Source organism: Arachis stenosperma, chromosome 10 (assembly GCF_014773155.1).
Source record: "Arachis stenosperma cultivar V10309 chromosome 10, arast.V10309.gnm1.PFL2, whole genome shotgun sequence".
NCBI lineage: Eukaryota > Viridiplantae > Streptophyta > Magnoliopsida > Fabales > Fabaceae > Arachis > Arachis stenosperma.
In genome coordinates, this window is record NC_080386.1 from 131,242,065 (window position 1) to 131,265,766 (window position 23,702).

The following is a 23,702-nucleotide window of genomic DNA, read 5'->3' on the forward strand; positions in this document are numbered from 1 at the left end:
AATTAGTTGGCCACAAATAATTAAATTATCAGCACATGCAAGTATGCAACTTCTAAGTTCTACCAAACTCATTAAAAGAGAGTGATGACTAAATGTGCACGAAATATTGGTACCAGCTTGCGTTGCCCATTTAATATGTCACGTCTGCCTCACCTCCTAAACCGGATCAACATCCTCTAAAATATAAAATAAAAAAGTTGATAAATAATAAAATAAAAATTAATCATTTTTAAATTAAAATAATAAAATTTATATATTTTAAAAATTATAAAGTAATCGTGATTAATTTTTTATTTTACTAACTTTTTTATTTTAAAAAATTTAAATGAGTAAATTTCTATAACAGTCCATAAAATTTACAAAATTATCTAATTTAATTTTTAAGATTTTAATTTTATCATAATGATTCTTTAAAATGAGTTTTTGGTACCATAATAATTTCTGAGCATCTTTTTAAAAGAATATGATGGAGAAAAAAAAGAAAAAAGTATGATGGAGATCAGAGAGAAAAAGGAAAAAAGGGTAGCTGAGGGACCATCAAGGCACATTGTAGCCACGTCATCACTGAAATGACTTAATTATTACTAAAAAATGTTCAAAGACTACTATGGTATCTGAAATTTAATTTAAAAGATTATATAATAAAATTAAAATCTCAAAAATTAAATTAAGTAATCTCATAAATTTCAAAGAGTATTATAAAAATTTACTCGGATTTAAATTCTTTTAAAATCATATGAATATATAAGAAATAGATAAAATACATACATTACAAGTATGCGCATGCTTGGAAATTCAGTTTCTTCATTTTGATGTAATATGGAGTACATGTTACAATAATGCAAGGAATTTTGTTCTACAAGGCAAATATTTTTTATTATTGCACAATCAAATTACTTGGAGAGATTTTCGTTTTTCAGATGGATATATTGGAGAGCTATTTATATCAGCATATTTAAAAGTACTTACAATTTATGAATCCCGACAACTTCAATATGAATAGACCTTTTCATAGACAAAGTTTCTCTAAGAAATTAATCTGAGAGAAAATACCTTATTAGGAGACTTATTTATTACTATTTAATATTGTATTGAATTTAGAAATTAAAGACTCGGTTTGATTTACCTTCTCAAATTTATTTATTTTTAATATTTTTTAATTTTTTTCACAAAATTAAAAAAATAATAATAAAAAAATAAAAATACAAATCAAATACATTCTTAATTTATCAACGCATTAAGAGTAAAAATTTTGGAAATAGTAATTGGTAAATATAATAAGAGTTTAGTTAAAAGTTAGAAGATTTGATAAAATTATTATTAATAAAATTTTTTATTTTTTATTTTAATAAATACATAATAAATATACTAAAAACTAACATTTATATTTTTTATATAAAATAAAAAGTTTTTTATTTTTAATACATATAATTTTTTTTCTAATAGATATACAGAAAAGAGGATACTCCCATGTAAAACGTCTTTTTTTGTAAAGATACTTATGTGTGGCATTATTATTAGACGTATTAATGAATTTGTTATTTTTTAATTTTTTAATAAATTAGAATAAAACTATTTTTTTATGAGGCCTGTTACACATACAAATCTTTTTGGCTTACAAGTCTTACAAGTTCAATAAAACACACGCATTACACACTTCCACATTCAAGAGTAAATAAAAAGCACGTTATTTAACAACTTCCTATTTCCAAAGCACGCTACTCACCATGTATTATGAACGACTCTTCTTCTTCCTCCATGAAAACAATTTTCTTGCCAAATTTGAAGATAATGGAACTTCAGAAATACACCCTAACGATTACAGAAATACACTCCAACGATTACAGAAATACACCAAAAGGATTACAGAAATACACCCAAACGGTTATCGGAATTCACCCAATGATTATAGAAATACACCAAAAGGATTACAGAAATACACCCAAAAGATTACAAAAATACACCCAAAATTCGTTGAAGTACACCTTATGCATATTTCAAAACTCTTTCTCTTTCTCCTCCTCATCTTCTGCTGCTTCTTCTTCTTCAAAAACGATTTCATGTAAAAAAAATAGAAATCGAGAATAACGAAGAAAGAAAATAGAGAGAAAAGCACGTAAATGAATAAAAAGAACAGAAAGAGGAAGAAGAACGTGCAGCAAGAAGAAGGAGAAGGAGAAAGAGAAGGCAAGAAACGAAAGAAAAGAAGAAGAAGAAGAGGAAGAGGAAGAAGAACGTGCAAAAAGAAGAATGAGAAAGAGAAAACAAGAAACGAAAGAAAAGAAGAAGAAGAAGAGGAAGAGGAAGAGGAAGAAGAACGTGCAGCAAGAAGAAGAAGGAGAAAGAGAAGACAAGAAACGAAAGAAAAGAAGAAGAGAAAGAGGAAGAAGAAGAAGAACGTAGACCTTGCATCGCATTTTTGGGGTTTATTCGTTAATTAACGTGTAAAGCATACAAGCCCTAATGACTTGTATGCAGAACTTTTCTCTTTTTTTATAATAATAACAATAAACCCAATTGTTATCAGATCCGGTTGAAACCGACCAATTTACATAACCCACCGAATCATAAATTTTTTTTTAACAAATATATTTGTTTTTTTATAACAAATTTAAATATGATTCGGTTTAGATTATGTAAATCGATCGAATCAAATCGGATCTAATAATTATAATGTAAATAATTGGGTTTATTATTGTTGTTATAATAAACCAATTTTATTCTAATTTATTCAAAAAATAAATTATCAACCAATTTAATAAAAATGTCTAATAATATTATGACACATATAAACGTCTTAAAAAAATATTTTTAAATATATTTATCGAAGTCCAAAAGAATCGCGAACCAAATGTACAAGGAATGCTTAGCACAAACCCATGTATTAATGTATGATGTCTACTATACGGTGTCCCTGTCCACATGCACCTACCACCATTATTACTCCCTTCACTTCCTTAACTAATTCATTTCAATCTCATTCTCATTCTCTAACTCCAATGGAAGGCATCACAGTGAGCGTCTACAAGAGCTTCAAGGATTTCCAAAAGAGGAGACGCTACCGCAAGCTCCATGGCTCGGCTCGCAGATCAAAGTCTGAGCAACTCGGGTCACGGCGTCGGACCCGATTCTGGGGATGGCGGGTCAAGGTTGCGCCCAAGATCCGAATCCGAAGATTCCCTTCGCCAAAGAAGATGTTGCTGTGGCTGAGGGATGCTTATGTCAGGATGATGCTCGGCTTCGCCAACTCCCGTGTCATGACCATGAATGCCTCCGCGACGGGCTTCGGTGGGCCGTACTCTGTAGCTCTTGGTGGGCTTGGGCCGGCCCATCCCAAAGAGTACGACGAGAAGGTGATAGTTCAGATCTACAAGTCACTAGTCGCTGCTGGAAACTCCGCCAGTGTATGCAATATTGGCGTCTAGAAAAGTGACTGGTATTTAATTCGTGTAAAGTTGATAGCTGAATATCGTTAGATGATAATCAGTTTCGGATGAAATTAATTGCACTCGAATTTCTACCAAAGTTACTCAAAAAGAGTAAATTATTGTTTCAGAATCAAAACGGGAGTCCTCACTGTTCTGATTCTGATTATGAAATAGGTTTAGTAATTTGTTATTTATCCAATGTTGTGATAATTCCATAAAATTAACAATTGAATATTACTCATCTCTGTAGTTTTTTATGAGTATTGAATTAGTGTATATTTTTTATGATTAGGATTATCAGAACTCAAATTTATATGATGAAAAATGATCATTTATTCCTCGAAAAATCATGTTCTCTATGAAATAATGCTAAAATCGTGTTTGAGTTAGAATACTTTCTATTTGTTTCACCAAAAAGAACAGCCACTGGGTGGGAATAGAAGTGACACGAGCGCAAGGGTGGTTCTTGGCATTTAAGAGGTTTATTTATTATTATTATTATTCAAAATCTAAAACAAAAGTTTTGGATAATATGAGGGTCTAGCTGATTATGAAAGTTCCGGTTTGTAATTTGAGATAGGGATTGGTTGAGACTTTTGTTTTAATTACATATGTTAATCACTTATCATTCTGATGCAAAAAATTTCTTCATAAATCTTGCCAAATGTGTAGCCTTTAAGTACAAATTGTAAAAGCAATGAACCAACTTAGTTGATCGAATGATCAGTTTATTAGTCCATTTAAACAAGTATAAGGGTTCGAATTTCATCTTATGCATGCAATAACTTATTAATCAGCAACAGATCCTTTAAAAAATTAGTCCTTTGACAGAGATATATCTCGGTTCCAATAAGACTCTAGAACATATATATAATGCATAACTAGATCCAAGTGATTTAACCACTATTGTGCTACTAAAATTTAGGAATAAGTATTGTTTTGGTCCCTAACGTTGAGGGTCAGAATTAAAACCGTCCTCAATGTAATTTTGAATTTAAAATCATCTTTAATGTTTTTTTTCGTATTAAAATCGTCATTTTTAATAAAATTTTTAATTTTATTCCTAAACTATCCATATTTTAATAAAAAAATTATAAAATTAAAAAATAAAAGAAAATAACGGTTTTGTGGGAGGGAGGGGGGAAGGAAACGCGTTTTTGGGGGTGAGGGTTGGGGGGGAAGGGAAGGAAATGCGAATGGGGGAGGGGAAGAGGCCATCGCCGCCACCGTTGGGTCCTTCGTCACCGAGCAGGAGCAGGAGCAGCGAGAGAGGAGATCTGAAAAGAGAGAGGGAGCACTGGTGGAGGGGAGGAGGCCGTTGCCATAGCTGCCGCCACCATCGCGACACCTACATCGTCGTCAGTCCGCCCACGAGCCGCCGCTAGAAACGTCGCCGCCGTTCATGCATGCTTCTGCCGCTGCCGTGGAATGCGTCGCCGGGAAGAGGAGCCTGACGCGAGGAGGATGGCGCGCGAAGGAGAGAGAGAAATCTGAGGCTGAGTTGGGTTGCTGCCACTGCCGATCTACCCAGCCGCTGTCGCTCCGTCGTCCACAAGCTGCCGGTGGTTCTTGCTCAGGCTTCTGCTTGCTGCTTTTGCTTGAGCTTCTGCTTCTACTTCTTGTTGAATTTGTTCTTCTGCTTGTTGATTTGACTTTGTGTTTGAACTTCTGCATCTGTTTCTGTTTAGATTCTGCTTTCTGCTTCTGCCTTCTGCTTGTGTTGATTTTTTCTGCTTTCTGCTTCTGCTTGTGTTGATTTCTATGTTCATTTGAATTTTTTTTAATGTTGAACGTTGTGTTATTATTAATTTGAATGTTCTGTTATTGTTGATAATGGATTCTTGAATTTGAATGTATGTTCTGTTGTTATTATTGTTGTGGAAAGAAATGGCTGATAGTGGAAATAGGGGCGGTGACGGTTGGTGGAGAATGCAAAATGAACAGTGGTGGTGGAGAATGTAAAATGATCGGATGGCTGATAGTGAAAATAAGGGGGTAGCGATGATGGAGAATGCAGAATGTAGGGAATGCAAAATGAACAGTAATAGGGGTTGGGGGTATTGTTGTCTTTTAAAAAATTATTTTATTAGAAAAGACGATTTTAATACGAAAAAATGTTAAGCATGATTTAAAATCCAAAATTACGTTAGAAACGATTTCGATTCTGACTCTCGATGTCAGGGACCAAAATAATACTTATCCCTAAAGTTTAAATCTAAACATGAGTTAACAAAGTCTCCCGAAGAAGAGGAAGAAACATGAAAACATGGGGCTACGAACATACTCTTACCTTAAAGTTAAAGAATAATGCGAACAGAGAAAGAATAACAAAATAGGAAATAATTAACCATTTGTAGGATCACGTAAGGTTTTTAGGTTTTGATAGGACAAGGCGTAGCTTCTTGAAGACGGATCATGAAAATGCATGACACAATCTTGGACAGTGTGGTCATGCAAATAAAGTTATTGGGCCTTCCATGCTAAATTGGACACACCAGCCATGACTAAACACTTGTATGTAAACCAAGTTAGGTTTGTCTAGTGATTAACACATTAGTCTACTTAAGTAAATGTTAGGGGTTCGAATCCTGTCTTGTGTATACAGCAATTTATTGGCCAGTAACAAAACCTTAAATGAAATTCAGTAACACTACAGATTAATTTAGTTTTTAGCCTGTTTAAAAAATACCGTGGAAAACCAAAAATAAAAAACTTGTATGTAAGTAACGATACATGATGAAAACAAACTTTAGGCTTTCACGATTGATTAATTCTTAAACCTGGCAAGCGTAACTCAATGGACCAATTTAAAATTTTGAGGCTGCTATATACCAAAAACTCGTCTAACCCAAACCGTACTCATCTAACCCGAACCGTCTGACCCACCTCGTCACCAAATAGTTCAACTTGGTCCAAAGTAATAATTCAGTTAATTATTAACTGAATAACAGAGAACAAGTAGGGAAGAAATAAATAGAAGAATTGGATAATTTAGTATTTTCTTAATTCATATACATAGTTATAAACTTGTAATTATAATTGAACAGTTTACTTTTAGGATTTTAGCTATGTTAAGTATGTCAACTCGTTACAGCCACTCATGAGACAAGTTTTATGCAAAAAATTTAAAATTTAAAATTTAAAATTTAAAATAAAAAAATTATAAAAAATTAATTAACTGAAAAATAGTTAATTTTTTAATTAAACTCATTTATTACTCTCCACATTTAATATACTTTTATTTGGCATTTTCTATTTTCACCCTCCATAAAACAGTAAAATATTTTACAACTGATTCCAAACTTTAGATTTCTTAATTACTATGCAAATGACTTAGAACATGAAAACTAAAGGTAGTAACAAGAAATTACCGATTTGAGATTTACTTTCAACGTGATTAAACATGTAGGTATCATTAAACATCTACAACCGACAGCACCCAAACAAATTGAAAGGGTAAAAAAAACTAAAACCAACACAAGAAAACAGATGATGAAGTGGTAGGTGACTTGTATATGCCTGTGGTTATGAACAGTAAGAAGTAAGAACTAAGACCTAAATGGAAAACATATCATTGATCTACAACTCTCTGTCTGCAGTAATTGAAGGACCCAAGTACTTGATTCCATCCATTCTTGAATTCTCTGGCATCTCAATTTCTTCTAACCATCCGTACCTATCACTTTCCTCTTTCACCTCAGCTCCCTTGCCATCTACATAATTAGAATAATTAATTAGCTTAATCACCCAAACTTCACCATAGTGTAATTCTAAATAAAATATTAGGTTGTGTTTAGAGATTGTCTCTTAATCTAATAAAGGGAGTCACTTAGATAAAGATGTAAAAAACGTCTTTTTTAAAAATGTTTTTAAAAATCAAATTTAACATATATAATCAATTAAATTATATTATTTTTATTAAAATTAGACTGGATAAATTAATTTAACAAAAAATTAATAAATTTAATTTTAAACCGGTATAAATTAATATTTTTTATAAAAAATTATTACAATATCCTTATTATAAAACACAACTAAAATATCTCTATTATATATATATATATATATATATATATATTAATTTTTAAAATTTTAAATTTTAATCCTATAACCATAGAAAAGAAAAGAGTTAGAATTTAGAATTCTCAAAATTAATATATATATATATATATATATATATAATAAAAATATTTTAGTAATTTTATATAATATGGGTATTGTAGTCATTTTTTATAAAAAATAATTAATTTAGACAGATTTAAAATTTAATTCATTATTTTTCGGTCAAATTAATTTGTATGACCTAATTTTGACAAAAATAACATAATTTAAATAATTATGTGTTAAAGTTAAATTATAAAAAAATATCTTAAAAAAAAGACTTTTTTGCGTCTTTATGGAAACATCTTCCATACATTGACAAAAAACATAGACAAGGACATAGATTTTCTATTTATGGAATAAAAAAGAATTTAATTTTAATGCAATGCGATGTTAGATAATTAAGCAGCGAATTTGAAAATTAGTTATTTTTATTGATGTGACAATACACGTCTAAATGTCATCAAAATTAAATTCAGACAAAAATTTTAGGAACAAATATCTATCCAACCAAACCGAATCTTAAAGGTGAGGCCTTTTCCTAAACAAAGAACAAAATCCATCCTGCTTGTGAAGACATGAACTACATGTCTAAGAAGTGACAATTCCTTATACAACACTTTTTTCATTTCATATTAACAAATTTATGAATCCAAATTGCATGCAAACATACATTTATGAATGTATGTGTCATGAAACCATCCATTCCAAAAAGCTTAAACTAATAAGATGAGGCACCATAAATAGTTATGTTGCAAAAGACTCTTTTTGAGTTTGCTTGATTTTTGCATAGACTTTTTTTTATTTGCCTTATGCTAACTTTTTACTTTTGACATTCACAAAAGATCGAACTCTAAATCTTTTCAGATAAAGGTCTGATACCATGTCATAAAACCATTCAGCCCAAATATAAGTTAAAACAATTTCTCAGTTGAATCGGAGCGAGTAATTGTCTAAAATGATGGGATTGCTTACCGGAAAATGTAGTGAATAGATGATCTTTATAGTAGGAGCAATCCCTTCCGTCTTCTTTGGAATAAGGAGGACCAATTACATCAAGCACAGCACATGGTGTTATGGCTGTGAATTCATGGATATTACCTCCTGTCTTTGGATACAGAACCGAAGTGTCGCACGGCGCTGTGAAGACGTTATCAGCTTTTAATTTTGCCAGTCTCACTGCAAGACAAGGTTTAGAATATGGGTTAGATTTCAGAAGCTAGTGTATATCTCAATTCCCAATCCCATCAACTCAAGACTATCAAATTTAACACATACATTGTGACTGTCCCTGCGAAAGACGGCGAGTGATCTCAGGATCAACCCAATCATAAGACTTGATGTGCATTTTCCCCAATAGAAGCTTACTGAAAACTGTCATTTCCGGGTGATTGTGGAGAGGAATTACTCCCTTTGCTGGTAGGAAAAAGATGCAGAGCTGCAAGAACAAAGGAAAGTTAGTAATTATCCTAACATTAACATCATTTTAGATTCATGAATCTTCCCAAGACATACCGAGAAATTAGCACACTGGTATATTGTTGTGTAGGTGACCCTTGGGTTATCTTTGATGGGGTTTTCAGGATTGAAGAATGGCAAGTCTTTGCTTAGCCCAAGATCTTCTGGCTTCAAGGTATCTGTTTTGTTAACCACACACCATTTCAGAGAAAGTCATAAATCAATCAAGAATCAAGGACCTTGAATGACGGAAATAAATCCCCTCAATTTTTCTACTAATTGATGTTGTCAAATGTACTTTTAGCAAAAACAAGAAAGGTGCATTGTCCTCAAATGTTTATATTTTCATAAACAATAAACAAACTTTGAAATGTCATTACATTATCTAGGTAGAGTTTAATTTTGATGCACTCAGTGCAATCACAATCATAAATAAAATAGTTAGGCATAAAATTGGAAAATAGTTAAGCATAAAATTCTACAAAATATAAATAAATAAAAGACTTGGGCAGAAAAAGAAATATATGGTGCAAAGGTTAAAACAATCAAATAGCCAGTACACGTAAATGGAAATTAAATCCAATTAATTAGTCATAATCAACCTGTGAGTGTAATTATAAAAGAACATGAAAATCCAAAGAAATGAAATCATATATGTCGTACCAAGAGTGCAAGAGAGTTTGTGAACATCTTGTGGTGAAGGAACGGTTCCAGGACCCTTGAATGTTTCTCTGCATGAAAGGAAAAGATCCTCAAGTGCCTTTGGAACTTTAGGCACTGCCTTCTTTATTCTCCGATAAGGCTTCTTCTTCTTCGCGATCACCCTTTTTGCACAACCAATCCTTAAACCACCCTCCATGAATGAATTAATGAACGAACGAACTTCTATTTTTTCTTCAGTGTTTCAGCTGGATCAACATTTTCCTCTTGGAGATGGACTTGATGATTCTTCTTCTTCTTCAAAAACTTTGGAGTGATTCAAAAATGGAAACTCTTCTGGTAGTTTTGATATTACTATAAATTTGATTTGGAACTCAAGAATGAAATAGGTAATGGTTGACTGAAAGAGAAAGAAAGAGAATCTTTGATATTTTCTGCAAAAATGACCCAAATAACTTAAATAAAACGTGTATCAAAATTGCTACAGTACGATGAGGTTTCTGAAGATGTAAGAGAAGATTGGGAGAAATTGGAGGTGATATTTATATGTAGTGAGAGATAAGAATAATGGAATTAGTTTAGAGTGAGAGAAAGTGTAGAGAGAGAGAAATCTAAGATTGAAAACCATGGGCTATTTTCTTTTAGGAATGTAGTGCCAATGTGCCATGTTGACAAGTGACAACCGTTATTGCAACTACGAAGAAATCAAAACAAGATCAAATAAAAAAATTAATATATTTTATAAAATAATTTTATATGTGTATTTAATAATATAATATCAGTAAAAATAAATATTTTTTATATTAAATATGTGAATAATTATTTAAAAAATAGATATAATTATATGTATTTTTATATTTAAATAATTTTAATTTAAAATTTAATTATTTTTATTAATATAATAATATATAATTAATTATTTGTGTAATTTTTTTTAATTTTTAAAAATTAATAGTGTATAAAAATTAAATTAAAAAATAAAAGAAAAAGCAATATTTAGATCCACTTCGCGCCCCCATAGAATTGTTTGGAAACTGGCGGTTAGAGCGACCCCCTGTTTTGAGTTGAGACCTGGGACGACGACCCCATAGTCGAATTTACCAAAATACCCATCATATAAAAGAATTTACACAAAATAATATAAATAGTAAAATAGGTGGCAACTTTTTTCTTTATCCACTGTTGCTGGTTTCAACAGGGAGGATGACAAAATCAAGGTGCTTTAATAGACTTAGAGCCTAGAGGGGAAGATTAGTGAATAAATAAATATATAGATAGGCTGATTTATTTGTAATCCACGTCCATAATAATAGCTTAGATCTAACAGCACACAAAAATATAATAATTATTATTGATTAGATCTGTAATTAAAGTAGTGTTGTGTGTGGAATGAAAGGGCGATGTACGTGGACGCAAAACAAGGGAAAGATGAAATCACAGGTGGATTAAGGTAATTCACAACGTAGCTATCATTTTAGAGACCAGAGAAAGGCGTGGTGGGCTTGCTTCTATGTTCACATTGACACGTGTCCACTTGTCTTTTCGTTTCACCTTTCGCATTCAACAACGGAGTCCGGTTTTCTTCTACTAGATATTTTTCTGTTTTTGCCATAAGTATACTTTCCGAGTTTGTCTTAAGCGTTTAACCATGTCACGTTTTTTTTTTTTTAAGTTAAGAATAAGTCTCGAATTCGCAAGATCTAACTAAATATATAATTCGTTGGCGTTTCATTATGTCACACTCATAGTATAAAATAATTGCAAAAATATTTTCTAAAAGCTTAAAACCTACTAAACAATAAAAACTCAAAACCTACTAATTTTATTTCTTATTTCTAATAGCAGAATATTTTCTAAAAAGACACTACAACACCCTTTACTTTTCTTAGAGATACATTATTGTTCCTACCCTGGCCCAATAATAAAAGTCCAGGTCTAAATAAGAGGCCTAATCCAGAGGATCGAGCCTTACTAAACACCAACCTTCACACTTAGAAGTCGGTGTCAAACCCGACCTACTCCCAAGAAGTCGGGACGGAGAATAGCTGGCAGATAAGCACTCATTTAAATGAGTAACTGCCCCTAAAATCTCTCAAACTACTTTAATCGAGCCATATCTTAACCTCCCTAAGATAATGGGACGGTTGACACCCTAAAAATATGGCACTACTCCAACGGTGGTTATTGGCTCACCACTACAAATACACTGACACCCCTCAGGTATCTCTAAGCCCAATACTCTCTAGACCTGCTCACACCCTTGCTAACTTAGGCATCGGAGTGTCTTTGCAGGTACCACCCCCCATTCACTCACGAACACAAGTCGGAAGGAGGCTCCAACGTGCAAACCAGCTCGGAAGCCACCATCCACGAACGATTGGGCCAACCAAAGCCATCCCTCTTATTAATCTCCGATTACCCATCGTAACATTGGCGCCGTTGCCGGGGACCTGAGAGATCATCCCACGATGGTAGATAGATCCCACGAAGAAGGCCATGTAGAAACAGACTCTGAACAAGAAAACCTGGACACAGGCAACAACGATGTGGACCTCACCCTCCACCAAGAAATCGATAATCAGCACAGGGAAGGCACTTCCGGAATAAAGAATCCGAAGGTGAGCTCCTCACAAGGAGAGCGACAAAAGAAAACTGAAAGAGCCTAAAAGAGGAGAACGACGAAAAGAGTTAGAAAGAAAGCTCTTACAGTTGGAATCCTCCCTCAAAAGTCGCAACTCCCGCGATGAACACGAAGAACCACCTTTAGGTGGGGAGGATCCCTTCAGCGAGGACATCATGAGGGCTAAAGTTCCGAGAAACTTCAAAAGCCCTGACATGGACCTCTATGACGGGACCACGGATCCGAAACATCATCTGGGCAACTTCAAAAGTCGGATGTACCTAGCTGACGCTTCCGACGCTACACGATGCAAGGCCTTCCCGACCACTCTATCGAAAGCAGTGATGAAGTGGTTTGATAGCCTCCCCCCGAGGTCGGTTACTAGTTTTGAAGACCTCTCGCGGAAGTTTTTGATGAGGTTCTCAATCCAGAAAGACAAAGTGAAGCATGCACCGAGCCTCCTGGGAATAAAGCAAGAGGTCGGAGAATCTTTACGAACCTATATGGAAAGGTTCAACAAAGCATGTTTGGAGATTCAAGACCTACCCACCGAAGCAGTAATAATGGGGTTAGTCAATGGACTTAGGGAAGGTCCTTTCTCGCAGTCCATATCCAAAGACACCCCACCTCCTTGAGTGATGTAGGAAAGAGCTGAAAAGTACATCAACATGGAGGAAACGCCAAATTAAGAGACCTGAGTTGGCGACCCGGACCCCCTCCCTCAACAAAAGAGAGGGAAAGGGAAGCCAAGAAAAAGAAGAACTCGGTCTGGAAAGGCCGAGAAAATATCACTCTTATACTCCTCTGAAAGTCTCTATAGTGGACGTATACAGAGAGATTTGTAACACTGAGAGATTGTCACCCCCTAGACCCATTAAAAATAAAAAAGGGGGAAGCCGCAACGATTACTGCGAGTACCATAAGATATATGGTCACTCCACAAACGACTGTTACGACCTTAAAAATGTGATAGAAAAGCTGGCTAGAGAAGGTCGGCTTGATAGATATCTCATAGAAAGGTCAGACGGTCACGGAAAGAGAAAGCGAGACGACATGGATAGAAGAGACCCACCACCGCAGACACCAGAGAGACATATTCACATGATCTCAAGAGGGTTTGCGGGAGGAGGACTCACCAAATCCTCTCACAAAAGACATCTCAAAAGAGTCTATCAGGTCGGGGAAGAGCCAGCCGACCTCCCTACCATTTCATTCACCAAAGAAGATGGGCGAGGAATAATCCCTGGACATGATGATCCAGTAGTGATAACCATGATCCTAGCAAATGCCCATCTCCACAGAACCCTGGTGGACCAAGGAAGCTCGGCGGACATTCTTTTTAAGCCCGCCTTCGACAAACTAGGGTTAGATGAGAAAGAATTAAGAGCTTACCCCGACACCCTATACGGACTAGGGGACGCGCCAATAAAACCACTAGGATTTTTACCCCTTCACACTACTTTTGGAAAAGGGGAAAAATCAAAGACTCTGAGTATAGACTTCATAGTCATCGATGTGGGGTCAGCATATAATGCTCTAATCGGCAGAGCTACCCTCAATCGACTCGGAGCAGTGGTATCTACTCCTCACCTCTGCATGAAATTCCCAACCTCAGCGGGAATAGCAACGGTAAGGGGAGATCAAAAGTTAGCAAGGAAGTGCTACAATGAAAGCCTAAACCTAAGGGGAAAGGGCAGAGAAGTTAACACAATAAAGCTCGGTGGCGCAAGGGCCAGAGAAGAACTGCGACCACAACCGAGAGGAAAAACCGAGGAGATACAGTTGGTAAAGAGGAAGGGAAGAACACCCATATAGGATCCAACCTAGGGGAAACTCTAAAACAAGGGTTGACTAGGCTCCTAAGAGATAATTCCGACCTCTTCGCCTGGAAGGCCTCTGACATGCCTGGGATCGACCCCGAGCTCATGTCCCACAAACTCTCGGTTTATCCAGGATCCCGACCTGTACAACAAAGAAGACGCAAGCTCGGCCTAGAACGAGCCCTAATAGTGGAAGAACAAGTACAGGCGCTCCTGGAAGCTGGCTTCATCAGAGAAGTCAAGTACCCAACATGGCTAGCCAATGTAGTGCTAGTCAAAAAACAGAACGGCAAATGGAGAATGTGTGTCGACTACACCAACTTAAATAAGGCATGTCCTAAGGACCCTTATCCCTTGCCAAGTATTGATACCCTAGTAGACTCTAGCTCGGGGTACCAATACTTATCATTTATGGATGCCTACTCGGGATATAATCAAATCCCGATGCACGAACCCGACCAGGAGAAAACATCATTCATCACACCCAGAGCTAATTTCTGCTACGTGGTCATGCCATTCGGATTAAAGAATGCAGGGGCCACATATCAAAGGTTGATGAATAAAGTGTTTTTCCCTCATCTGGGGAGTCTAATGGAAGTATACGTCGATGACATGCTGGTAAAGACCAAGAAAGAAGACGACCTTTTGACAGACCTCTCGCAAGTCTTCGACACTATAAGGCTGCATGTGATGAGACTAAATCCCGCAAAGTGCGCCTTCGCAGTGGAAGCAGGGAAATTTCTAGGATTTATGCTAACACAAAGAGGGATCGAAGCAAATCCCGACAAGTGTAGAGCCATCCTAGAGATGAAAAGTCCGACTTGTCTGAGAGAAGTCCAGCAGCTAAATGGCCGACTTGCGGCCCTCTCCAGATTCCTGTCAGGATCGGCACTAAAATCCCTTCCACTATTTTCCTTATTAAGAAAGGGATGCCAGTTCGAATGGACTTCTGAATGCGAGGAGGCATTCCAGGAGTTCAAAAAGTTTTTAAGCCAACCTCCTATTCTAACCCGACCCGTACCTGGGAAAGACCTCGTCATATACTTGTCCGTAGCAAACAAGGCTGTCTCGTCAGCCCTGATAAAAGAAGACGAGGTCGGACAACATCCAGTCTACTTCATCAGCAAAGTTCTACAAGGCCCCGAACTAAGGTACCACAAACTAGAAAAGTTTGCTTACTCCTTGGTAGTAGCCTCGCGAAGGTTACGGCCTTACTTTCAAGCTCACACCATAAGAGTCCGTACGAACCAACCCATGAAGCAAATCCTCCAAAAAACGGATGTTGCAGGGAGAATGGTTCAATGGGCAATAGAGCTCTCCGAGTTCGACTTAAGATATGAAACTCGGATAGCGATCAAAGCTCAATGCCTCGCCGACTTCGTTGCGGAATACGCAGGGGATCAAGAGGAAAAACCAACTACATGGGAACTCTATGTAGATGGATCCTCCAACAAAACGGGAAGCGGCGCAGGCATAATATTGGTAGATGAAAGAGGAACCCAGATAGAGGTTTCTCTAAAATTTGAATTCCCAGCTTCAAATAATCAGGCAGAATATGAAGCCTTGATTGCGGGGCTAAAACTAGCAGAAGAAGTCGGTGCTACAAAGGTGATGATATACAGCGACTTGCAAGTGGTGACCTCCCAAATAAGCGGAGAATATCAGGCAAAGGACCCAAATATGAAGAGGTACTTGAAAAAAACTTTGGAATACCTCGGGCGCTTTGCAGAAACCGAGGTCAAACACATAACTCGGGATCTGAACAGTAGAGCAGACGCCCTATCCAAGCTAGCAAGTACCAAACCAGGAGGGAACAACAGAAGTCTGATCCAAGAAACCCTCCAGGAACCCTCAATAATAAAAGATAAACAAGAAGTACTTGAGGTAGTCGGTTTAAACCTCGGATGGATGAACCCCTTAGTTGAATACATGAAATTCGACATCCTCCCTAACGAGGAGAAAGAAGCTAAAAAGATCCGAAGGGAAGCACAACACTACACCTTGGTGAGAAATATCCTCTACAGAAGGGGGATATCAACACCATTGTTAAAGTGTGTACCGACCTCAAGAACCACCGAGGTACTGGAGGAAGTACATAGTGGAATCTGCGGTAACCATCTCGGAGCAAGGTCACTAGCCAGGAAAGTAATCCGAGCTGGATTTTATTGGCCGACCTTGCAGAAAGATACCACAGAATTTGTGAAAAAATGTCAACCATGTCAAATGCATGCAAATTTCCACGTGGCTCCACCAGAAGAACTTATCAGTATCACTTCTCCATGGCCTTTTGCAAAATGGGGAATGGATTTGTTAGGTCCTTTTTCCCAAGCGCCTAGACAAGTCAAATACCTGATCGTGGGAATAGATTATTTCACAAAGTGGATAGAAGCAGAACCATTGGCCACCATCACCGCTCAAAGAAGTCGGAGATTCCTCTACAAAAATATCATCACAAGATATGGGATACCTTACTCCATCACTACGGACAATGGAACCTAGTTCACCGATGCTACCTTCAGAAGCTTAGTGGCCAGTATGAAAATCAAACATCAGTTCACCTCGGTGGAGCACCCACAAGCCAATGGACAAGCCGAGACAGCCAACAAAGTCATACTGGCAGGACTAAAGAAGAGACTACAAGAAGCAAAAGGAGCTTGGGCTGAAGAGCTCCCTCAAGTGCTATGGGCTTACAGGACAACACCCCAATCTGCCACTGGAGAAACACCTTTCCGACTAGTCTATGGTGTGGAGGCAATGATACCAATAGAAATCAATGAGCAAAGCCCAAGGGTAATTCTCCACGATGAGATCGGAAATATACAGGGGCACAAAGAGGAGCTCGACCTGCTCCCCGAAGTCCGAGAAGATGCCCAGATAAGAGAAGCAGCGTTAAAGCAAAGGATGACTACAAGGTACAACAAAAAAGTCATTCGAAGAACATTTGCTCCAGATGATTTGGTCTTAATCAGAAACGACATTGGAGTCAACAAATCAGGAGAAGGAAAGCTCGCCGCAAATTGGAAGGGACCATACAAAGTCAATGAAGTTGTAGGAAAAGGTTATTATAAAATAATCGACCTGAACGGCACTGAGGTCCCGAGGTCGTGGCATGCTTGTAACATGAAAAGGTACTATAGCTAAAAGCGAACTCTACTCCCTGATGTACTCTTTTCCCAACTTCATGATTTTTTCCCAAAAGGGTTTTTTCTGGAGAAGGGTTTTTAACGAGGCATCATAGTGGAGGCTAAGGGAAATAGATTATCAAAACCCTTAGTAGCAAAAAAAGGTACCTCCCCGATTAATAAAGATCTTTTTCATCTACGATATCTCTTATGAAATCCTTTTCATTTTTTATTTTTTAAGTCTTTCTACGAAACGCGCCGACTTAAGCTCGACAAAATGTGAAAATCCCATGAACCGACCTAAAAGGTCGTCAGGATAAAACGACGAGGTACAAGTCGGTGTAAAGAGGTTATAAGAAGTCGATCGTAAAAACTCGGGTTCAAATCCGACTCATAAGTCGAAATGAGATCCCGAGTAGAAAAGCTCGGAAATACTTCGATCCATAAATCGGAATGAAGGACCGAGTAGAAGAAAAACGCATCGCAAAAATAACCTAAGTCATAAGAACTCACCAAAACTAAGTTGAGTATGAGGGATAACGAAAAGAGATAGGAAAACCTAGGAAGAAGTTTAAAGGCTGTCCTAAAAAGCCCTTAAACAAAAAAGCTCAGAAAAACAAACAAGCAAAAAGAAAGGTTTTTCAGGAAAAGGTCAAGGGGAATTCAGAAAACAATACACGCATAAGGTAACTTAAACCCTTATCCAAAAAAGGGTATTTATTTTGTTAAGTTAAAACCCTTATCAAAAAGGGCACGCATAAAATATTTTGTTTACGGCCTCAAGGGGCCAAAGAAAATTGTTCAAACCAGAGATAAATAAAGAGTTTAAAAAACGGGGGCCCACAGGCCGGACCCCAAATAGCCACAAGTCATTTTTTAGAAAGATCACCACCACCGGAATCAGGAGGAGCGCCACCAGAGGTATCCATGGGAGAGGAAGAGATCGGAGGAACTGCTGAAGAACCCGGAGCGTCTTTGGAATGAGGAGGAGACTCAATAATCCTCTGCCCCCGAGTCTTCAATTCTGACTCGGAAACAATTACGGGGGCAGGAGGATCCACGATGGCACCATCAATAACGACTTTGTCAGGATGTAAAGGAGAAAGATCCAAGTCGGGAGCAATCACCCTGACTTGCTCCAAGAAAATCCTCCAAGACTCCTCGGCGCCATCAGCAATTGAGTCCTCCAACTCATCATATGCCTTCCGAGAATTCAGCAGATCATTCTTCACAGACACAAGATCCTTGAATAAGTTTTGATAACTGGCCTGCGCCGTCTTCCTCAACTCCATCTCCATGTTATATTGGGCCTGCAAAGCCTTCCCTTTCTCCCGGAAGGTATCTCTCTCCTCCCTCAGCTTGGCAATCTCCTTCTTCAACTCTCCCTCATCTCTGATATGAGCAAGCCTTCCCTCTAGCTCCTCGACCTTTGAGGTCGTACCTAAAGAGCTGAGGGGAGCCTTCTCAAAGATATCCAAGAGCTTGCCACAAACCCCCGCCGCCTTGAGACTCTCCTCGACCATCGTGGTAAGGTGGCCCTGAACAGACATATCATCCATGCCTATACGAACATGGGGATAGATATTCTTTCGGACAAACTTAATAGCATCCGCCTTAACCTCACCAGAAGCACCAGACTCCAAAGTCTTGCGCTTCTTTGGATCAGGGGAGGGTCGGACAACGGGGAGCGACTGAGGGGGAGCTGAAGAAGAAATTACGATAGGCTTGGAAAGAGTCCCAATATTCCGAGGAGGAGGAGGAGGGGAGATAACCCTGGCACCACCGGCCCGAGCGCGAGACTTGGCCTTGGCCTCCTGGACTCTTTGGAAAGATTCTTGAGCATTTGTTTTAGCCATTTCTGAAAAAGAAAAACAATAGCTAAAGAATCAAACAAGTCGGAATGATCAGTTGATAAGTCGGAAATTTAAAAACAAGAAAAAGCTACCTAGCTGCGCCTGGACAAAGGTCGGAGACCCTTGGAGAAACTTCTTAGTATCCAAATATGGGGCCCTCCCCCACACTTCTCGGAGGAATCCCACAATGGCGACCTCTATTTCATCCAGGTCGTCCAGACCATATTTCTCACAAGGGGAGGCCTCCAGCCAATATAAGGGAAAGCGAGGAGAAGAGTTATCATCCAGAAAAAAGGGGTGGTGACCCTCTACAGCTTGCACTTTGAAAAAATAATTTTTGAAGTCATGGAAGGATTCGTCAAAAAGGGTGAAAATCCTCCGACCTTGTATGGCTCGGAAGGACACCCATTGCTGTTTGTTGTTTAACTCACTAAAGGGCTTAGTCATGTGGAAAAGAAAAAAGAAAATCCTCAAAGAAGTCGGGAAGTCCAAAGCTTGACTAATAAATTGATAAATTTTCAGAAAATCCCAAGAATTGAGGTGAAGTTGGGTAGGGCAACTCGACAGTGGTGCAAAACAGACATTTCAAAATCCGAAAAAGGAAGGAAGACACCCAGACGGGTGATCATACATTCATACATAAAGAAGAAATGAGAAGACGTCTCATTAGCCCTTCCAAAGCAAACCCGGTCTTCTGGACCCGGGACTACCAACTCATACTTCGGCTCGTCATTCTCAGAAACACAAATCCTGTGGTGAGTACGAAGATGAGTAATAAACTCCGCATCAACCAAAGGTTCCTCTCCTAGGACTGTGACATCAACCCATTGAGAAAGAGCCTCTACAGAAGACATTTTCTAAAAACACGACGAAAACCTACAAAGAAAAAAGGAAAAAGAATAAAACGAGAGTCCCTAAGGGGATACGAAAGCCTACAACGTCACTTCTCCCTCCCAAAGAAAATAAAAGCATGCAATCACAAAGCATGTCATAAAAGTAAACGCTAACCTTTATCCGAAACCGAAGGTTGAAAGAAGCAGAGGTCTCCAAATGCAAGAATGAAGCACAAAGCAAGAAGAAATTTGAAAATTGCAGAAACGAAAAAATGAAAGAGAGGGAAAGTATTTATAAACTAAGGGGCATAATGGTAAAAGCGGGGCAGTCATTAATGAGAATGCACTGTTACCAAAGTCTACGCATATCCCTAACGGACACGACGCTTGATTAGACGTAACCGTCAGAACCGAAAAGACACGGAAAGTCACGTCGGTTTCAGAAAATCACGTCGGTCCTCCAACAAGTCGACTACGATCCCGAGTAGAATACTTGAACCCAAGTCCTATAAAGATCTTGGGCTCAAGTAGGGGCACTGTTCCTACCCTGGCCCAATAATAAAGGCCCAGGTCCAAATAAGAGGCCTAGCCCAGAGGATCGAGCCTTACTAAACACCAACCTTCACACTTAGAAGTCGGTGTCAAACCCGACTTACTCCCAAGAAGTCGGGACGGAGAATGGCTGGCAGATAAGCACTCATTCAAATGAGTAACTGCCCCTAAAATCTCTCCAACTACTTTAATCGAGCCATATCTTAGCCTCCCTAAGATAATGGGACGGTTGACACCCTAAAAATATGGCACTAGTCCAACGGTGGTTATTGGCTCACCACTACAAATACACTGACACCCCTCAGGTATCTCTAAGCCCAATACTCTCTAGACCTGCTCACACCCTTGCTAACTTAGGCATCGGAGTGTCTTTGCAGGTACCACCCCCCATTCACTCACGAACACAAGTCGGAAGGAGGCTCCAACGTGCAAACCAGCTCGGAAGCCACCATCCACGAACGATTGGGCCAACCAAAGCCATCCCTCTTATTAATCTCCGGTTACCCATCGTAACAATTATCATTCGCTAATTTTATATAATTTATTTAGTGACTGCTAATTTTATATAATTAATTTTTAATAACGAAATAATATAACTATTGCATGAATAAAATTTTTACCGATAATATATGAAAACTGAATCATTGTTTTAATTTTTTATATATATATATATATATATATATATATATATATATATATATAATTTTAATATATTGTTAGTATAAAATTATTTTATATATATATTTAATCAGATAACGTCATATTTTATATTGACTAACTAATCATTCAAAAAAAATAATTGTGATTATATGACTATAAATTATATTATTAATACATGAAAATTAATATATATATATATATATATATATATATATATATATATATTTCGTAACTTGTAAAAAGCAGTATTTTAAAAACCGAATCGGATCGACCAGTTTAATCGGAACCGATCTTTTAACAGATTCGGTTTATATAAAAAATTGTTAGGCAAAAAATTAGCGAAAAATTGGTCGAATTGGTGATAAACTGTAAACCGGTAAAATCGGTCAATTTTTTAACGGTTTTTATAATTATAACTAGTGTATGTTTTCGTACCCTGTACGGATAATATATAAAATTATATAAAGGCTTTTATTAAATAAAAATATATATAATTATTATTATAAATATTTAATAAAGATAATTAAAATCAAATTCTAAGAATTTTTAATATTAAAAATAATCAATATTTGTCTTAATCAATTTGAGTTTGTTGAGTGACCATCTCACTCATCCATTTAAGCAAGTATTAGGATGTTCGAATCTCGCTTTGCGTGCGTAGCAATTCATTGGCAAGCGATTGACCCTTAATAAATGGAGTATCAATACGTGGTTAGACTTTACGGGAGTACCGAAATCCGTGAGTATCCGACCCATCCCTACCAATAATAACTCGACCCAAGGCGAGGCAAGTCTCGTTCAGGACGAATGTTCGAGCGGGGCAGAACGGGGTCGGATTTAAGGTGTACCCGCTCCAAGATATATACATATAAACACCTTTTATGGATTAAAATTTGCCTCACATCACAGATTCAATGATTAGTCTGAGTCCATATTCCATAGCCACGCCAGAGAGACTCAGTGATCCTCACCCAGAGTCTTCTTCTTCTCGACTTCCCTACAAAAAATCTCATAGCTCTCATTGTCGTCACAACTTTCTCATCTCGCTACTGAGCCCCTGGTCGTCACTGCAGCTTTGTGTGAGTGTGTCACCGGAACCCCTTTCTCCTGAGTGTGTCGCTATCTTCCTCCTCTATTTATCTTCCGCAAATAAGTTTTCCTCTCTCTCTTATTATGAATGACTAAATCTGTATTTCATTGAATCTCTACTTGGTGAAGTTGTGAGTATCTGTTGTAATTTTATTGGCGAAGTTGCATTGTGAATTTGTGTTGTAATTTTGTTTATATATGTGCAATGGGTCTAATCTACATTTCAATTATTTCTGTCCATATTTTGTATGTACTAATATTTTCATGATTGATTCTAAGATTATTTTATATAAAAATAAATATATTTCATGATTGATTCTTTATTGAAGTGTGAGTGTTCTCGTTACATAAAGTTCATTTTGTATTTTTCATTTTAAATCGTTATTGACTTTGGGTTCTAGTTACTGATATTGGCATATTGCAATAGTTTATATATGTTGATTGAGAATTAGAACTTTTGTGATTTTGGTTGATTTATATATGTGCAATAGATCTAATTACTGATGTTGTAATGGTTTGCTCAGTTTTTAAATAAGTACTTTATATATAGTTTGTTTAGATTTTTCAATTTTTTCAATATAGGTGCCTTAAGATTATTTCATGGCTAGTAATGTTAGAGAGGACGCATAAAACAACAGTATTGCTCCTAAAGATATTGAAAATTTGAAATTGACATTTAGAGTAATGCTAATACACTTCATGTTAAATTTGTAGTGATCAAGCATTAGTTTTTTTTATGTTATTTGACATTATATGAATTTTATATTTGCAGTTTAATTTATGTATAAATTTTAATATTTTATCTTAATTTATGTATGAGTATATAAATCTTAAAGTATTATTTAACTGTTATAGGACGGGTAAAAGTGAGGAGGGTACTCGCAGGAAAAGGTTATGGTACATCATTTTACTACCCATAGAAAAGGATTAGGATACAATACTATTTTACTACCCGTAAGTATAGGTGGAGCGAGTAGTTGAGAAGTTTAAGGATGGCGGGCAGGGTCGGGTAAGACAAAAACTCGCCTCAAACCCCAAACCTATACGTAGTGGATTAGTTCTCGACTTGTTCAGTTAAAAAAACACCATAAAAAATAGTTTGTCTTTTAAGTAGAATAATTTCTCATTGATAACAATATTTATGGAGATTTATTTTTGTTGGAATTTACATGCGACAATTTTATTTGTTAGCATCATATTCATTCTTGAAATCAAAAGAATATCATCAATATTATTACCTATTAAAATTTCATATTTTATGAAATGATTTTCAAGTTTTGAAACTTAGACTTATGCTATTATAAAAGGTATTAAGTTAGTTAATATTCCTTAATAACATTACTGGAACACTATCGTTGAGTATTAGTTTGTGGGAAGAGAAACCAATAATAATTTTTGTTATTCGATATATAATTTATTTTATTATAAAATAAATTATTATTTGCTAAATTGTTAAATACATTTTCTTTTAATTTCTTATACCATTTTATTTGGCAATGTTCTCAT

General features: G+C 36.7%; 2 protein-coding genes across 2 annotated transcripts; one reads left to right on the forward strand and one right to left on the reverse strand.

Moving 5' to 3' along the window:
• The first annotated feature begins 2,859 nt into the window (after positions 1–2,859).
• LOC130956509 (uncharacterized) lies at positions 2,860–3,713 on the forward strand. Its single transcript, XM_057883561.1, has one exon. The coding sequence runs from the start codon at positions 2,892–2,894 to the stop codon at positions 3,423–3,425; it is 534 nt and encodes a 177-aa protein (XP_057739544.1). The 5' UTR covers positions 2,860–2,891; the 3' UTR covers positions 3,426–3,713.
• Positions 3,714–6,785: 3,072 nt separating this feature from the next.
• On the reverse strand, positions 6,786–10,252 carry LOC130954272 (plant cysteine oxidase 2-like). The gene is made up of 5 exons (XM_057881008.1): positions 9,651–10,252; positions 9,045–9,166; positions 8,808–8,967; positions 8,505–8,708; positions 6,786–7,141 (listed from the first exon to the last, which is right to left on the reverse strand). The coding sequence occupies exons 1-5, from the start codon at positions 9,844–9,846 to the stop codon at positions 7,008–7,010; spliced, it is 816 nt and encodes a 271-aa protein (XP_057736991.1). The 5' UTR covers positions 9,847–10,252; the 3' UTR covers positions 6,786–7,007.
• Between the last annotated feature and the right edge of the window lie 13,450 nt (positions 10,253–23,702).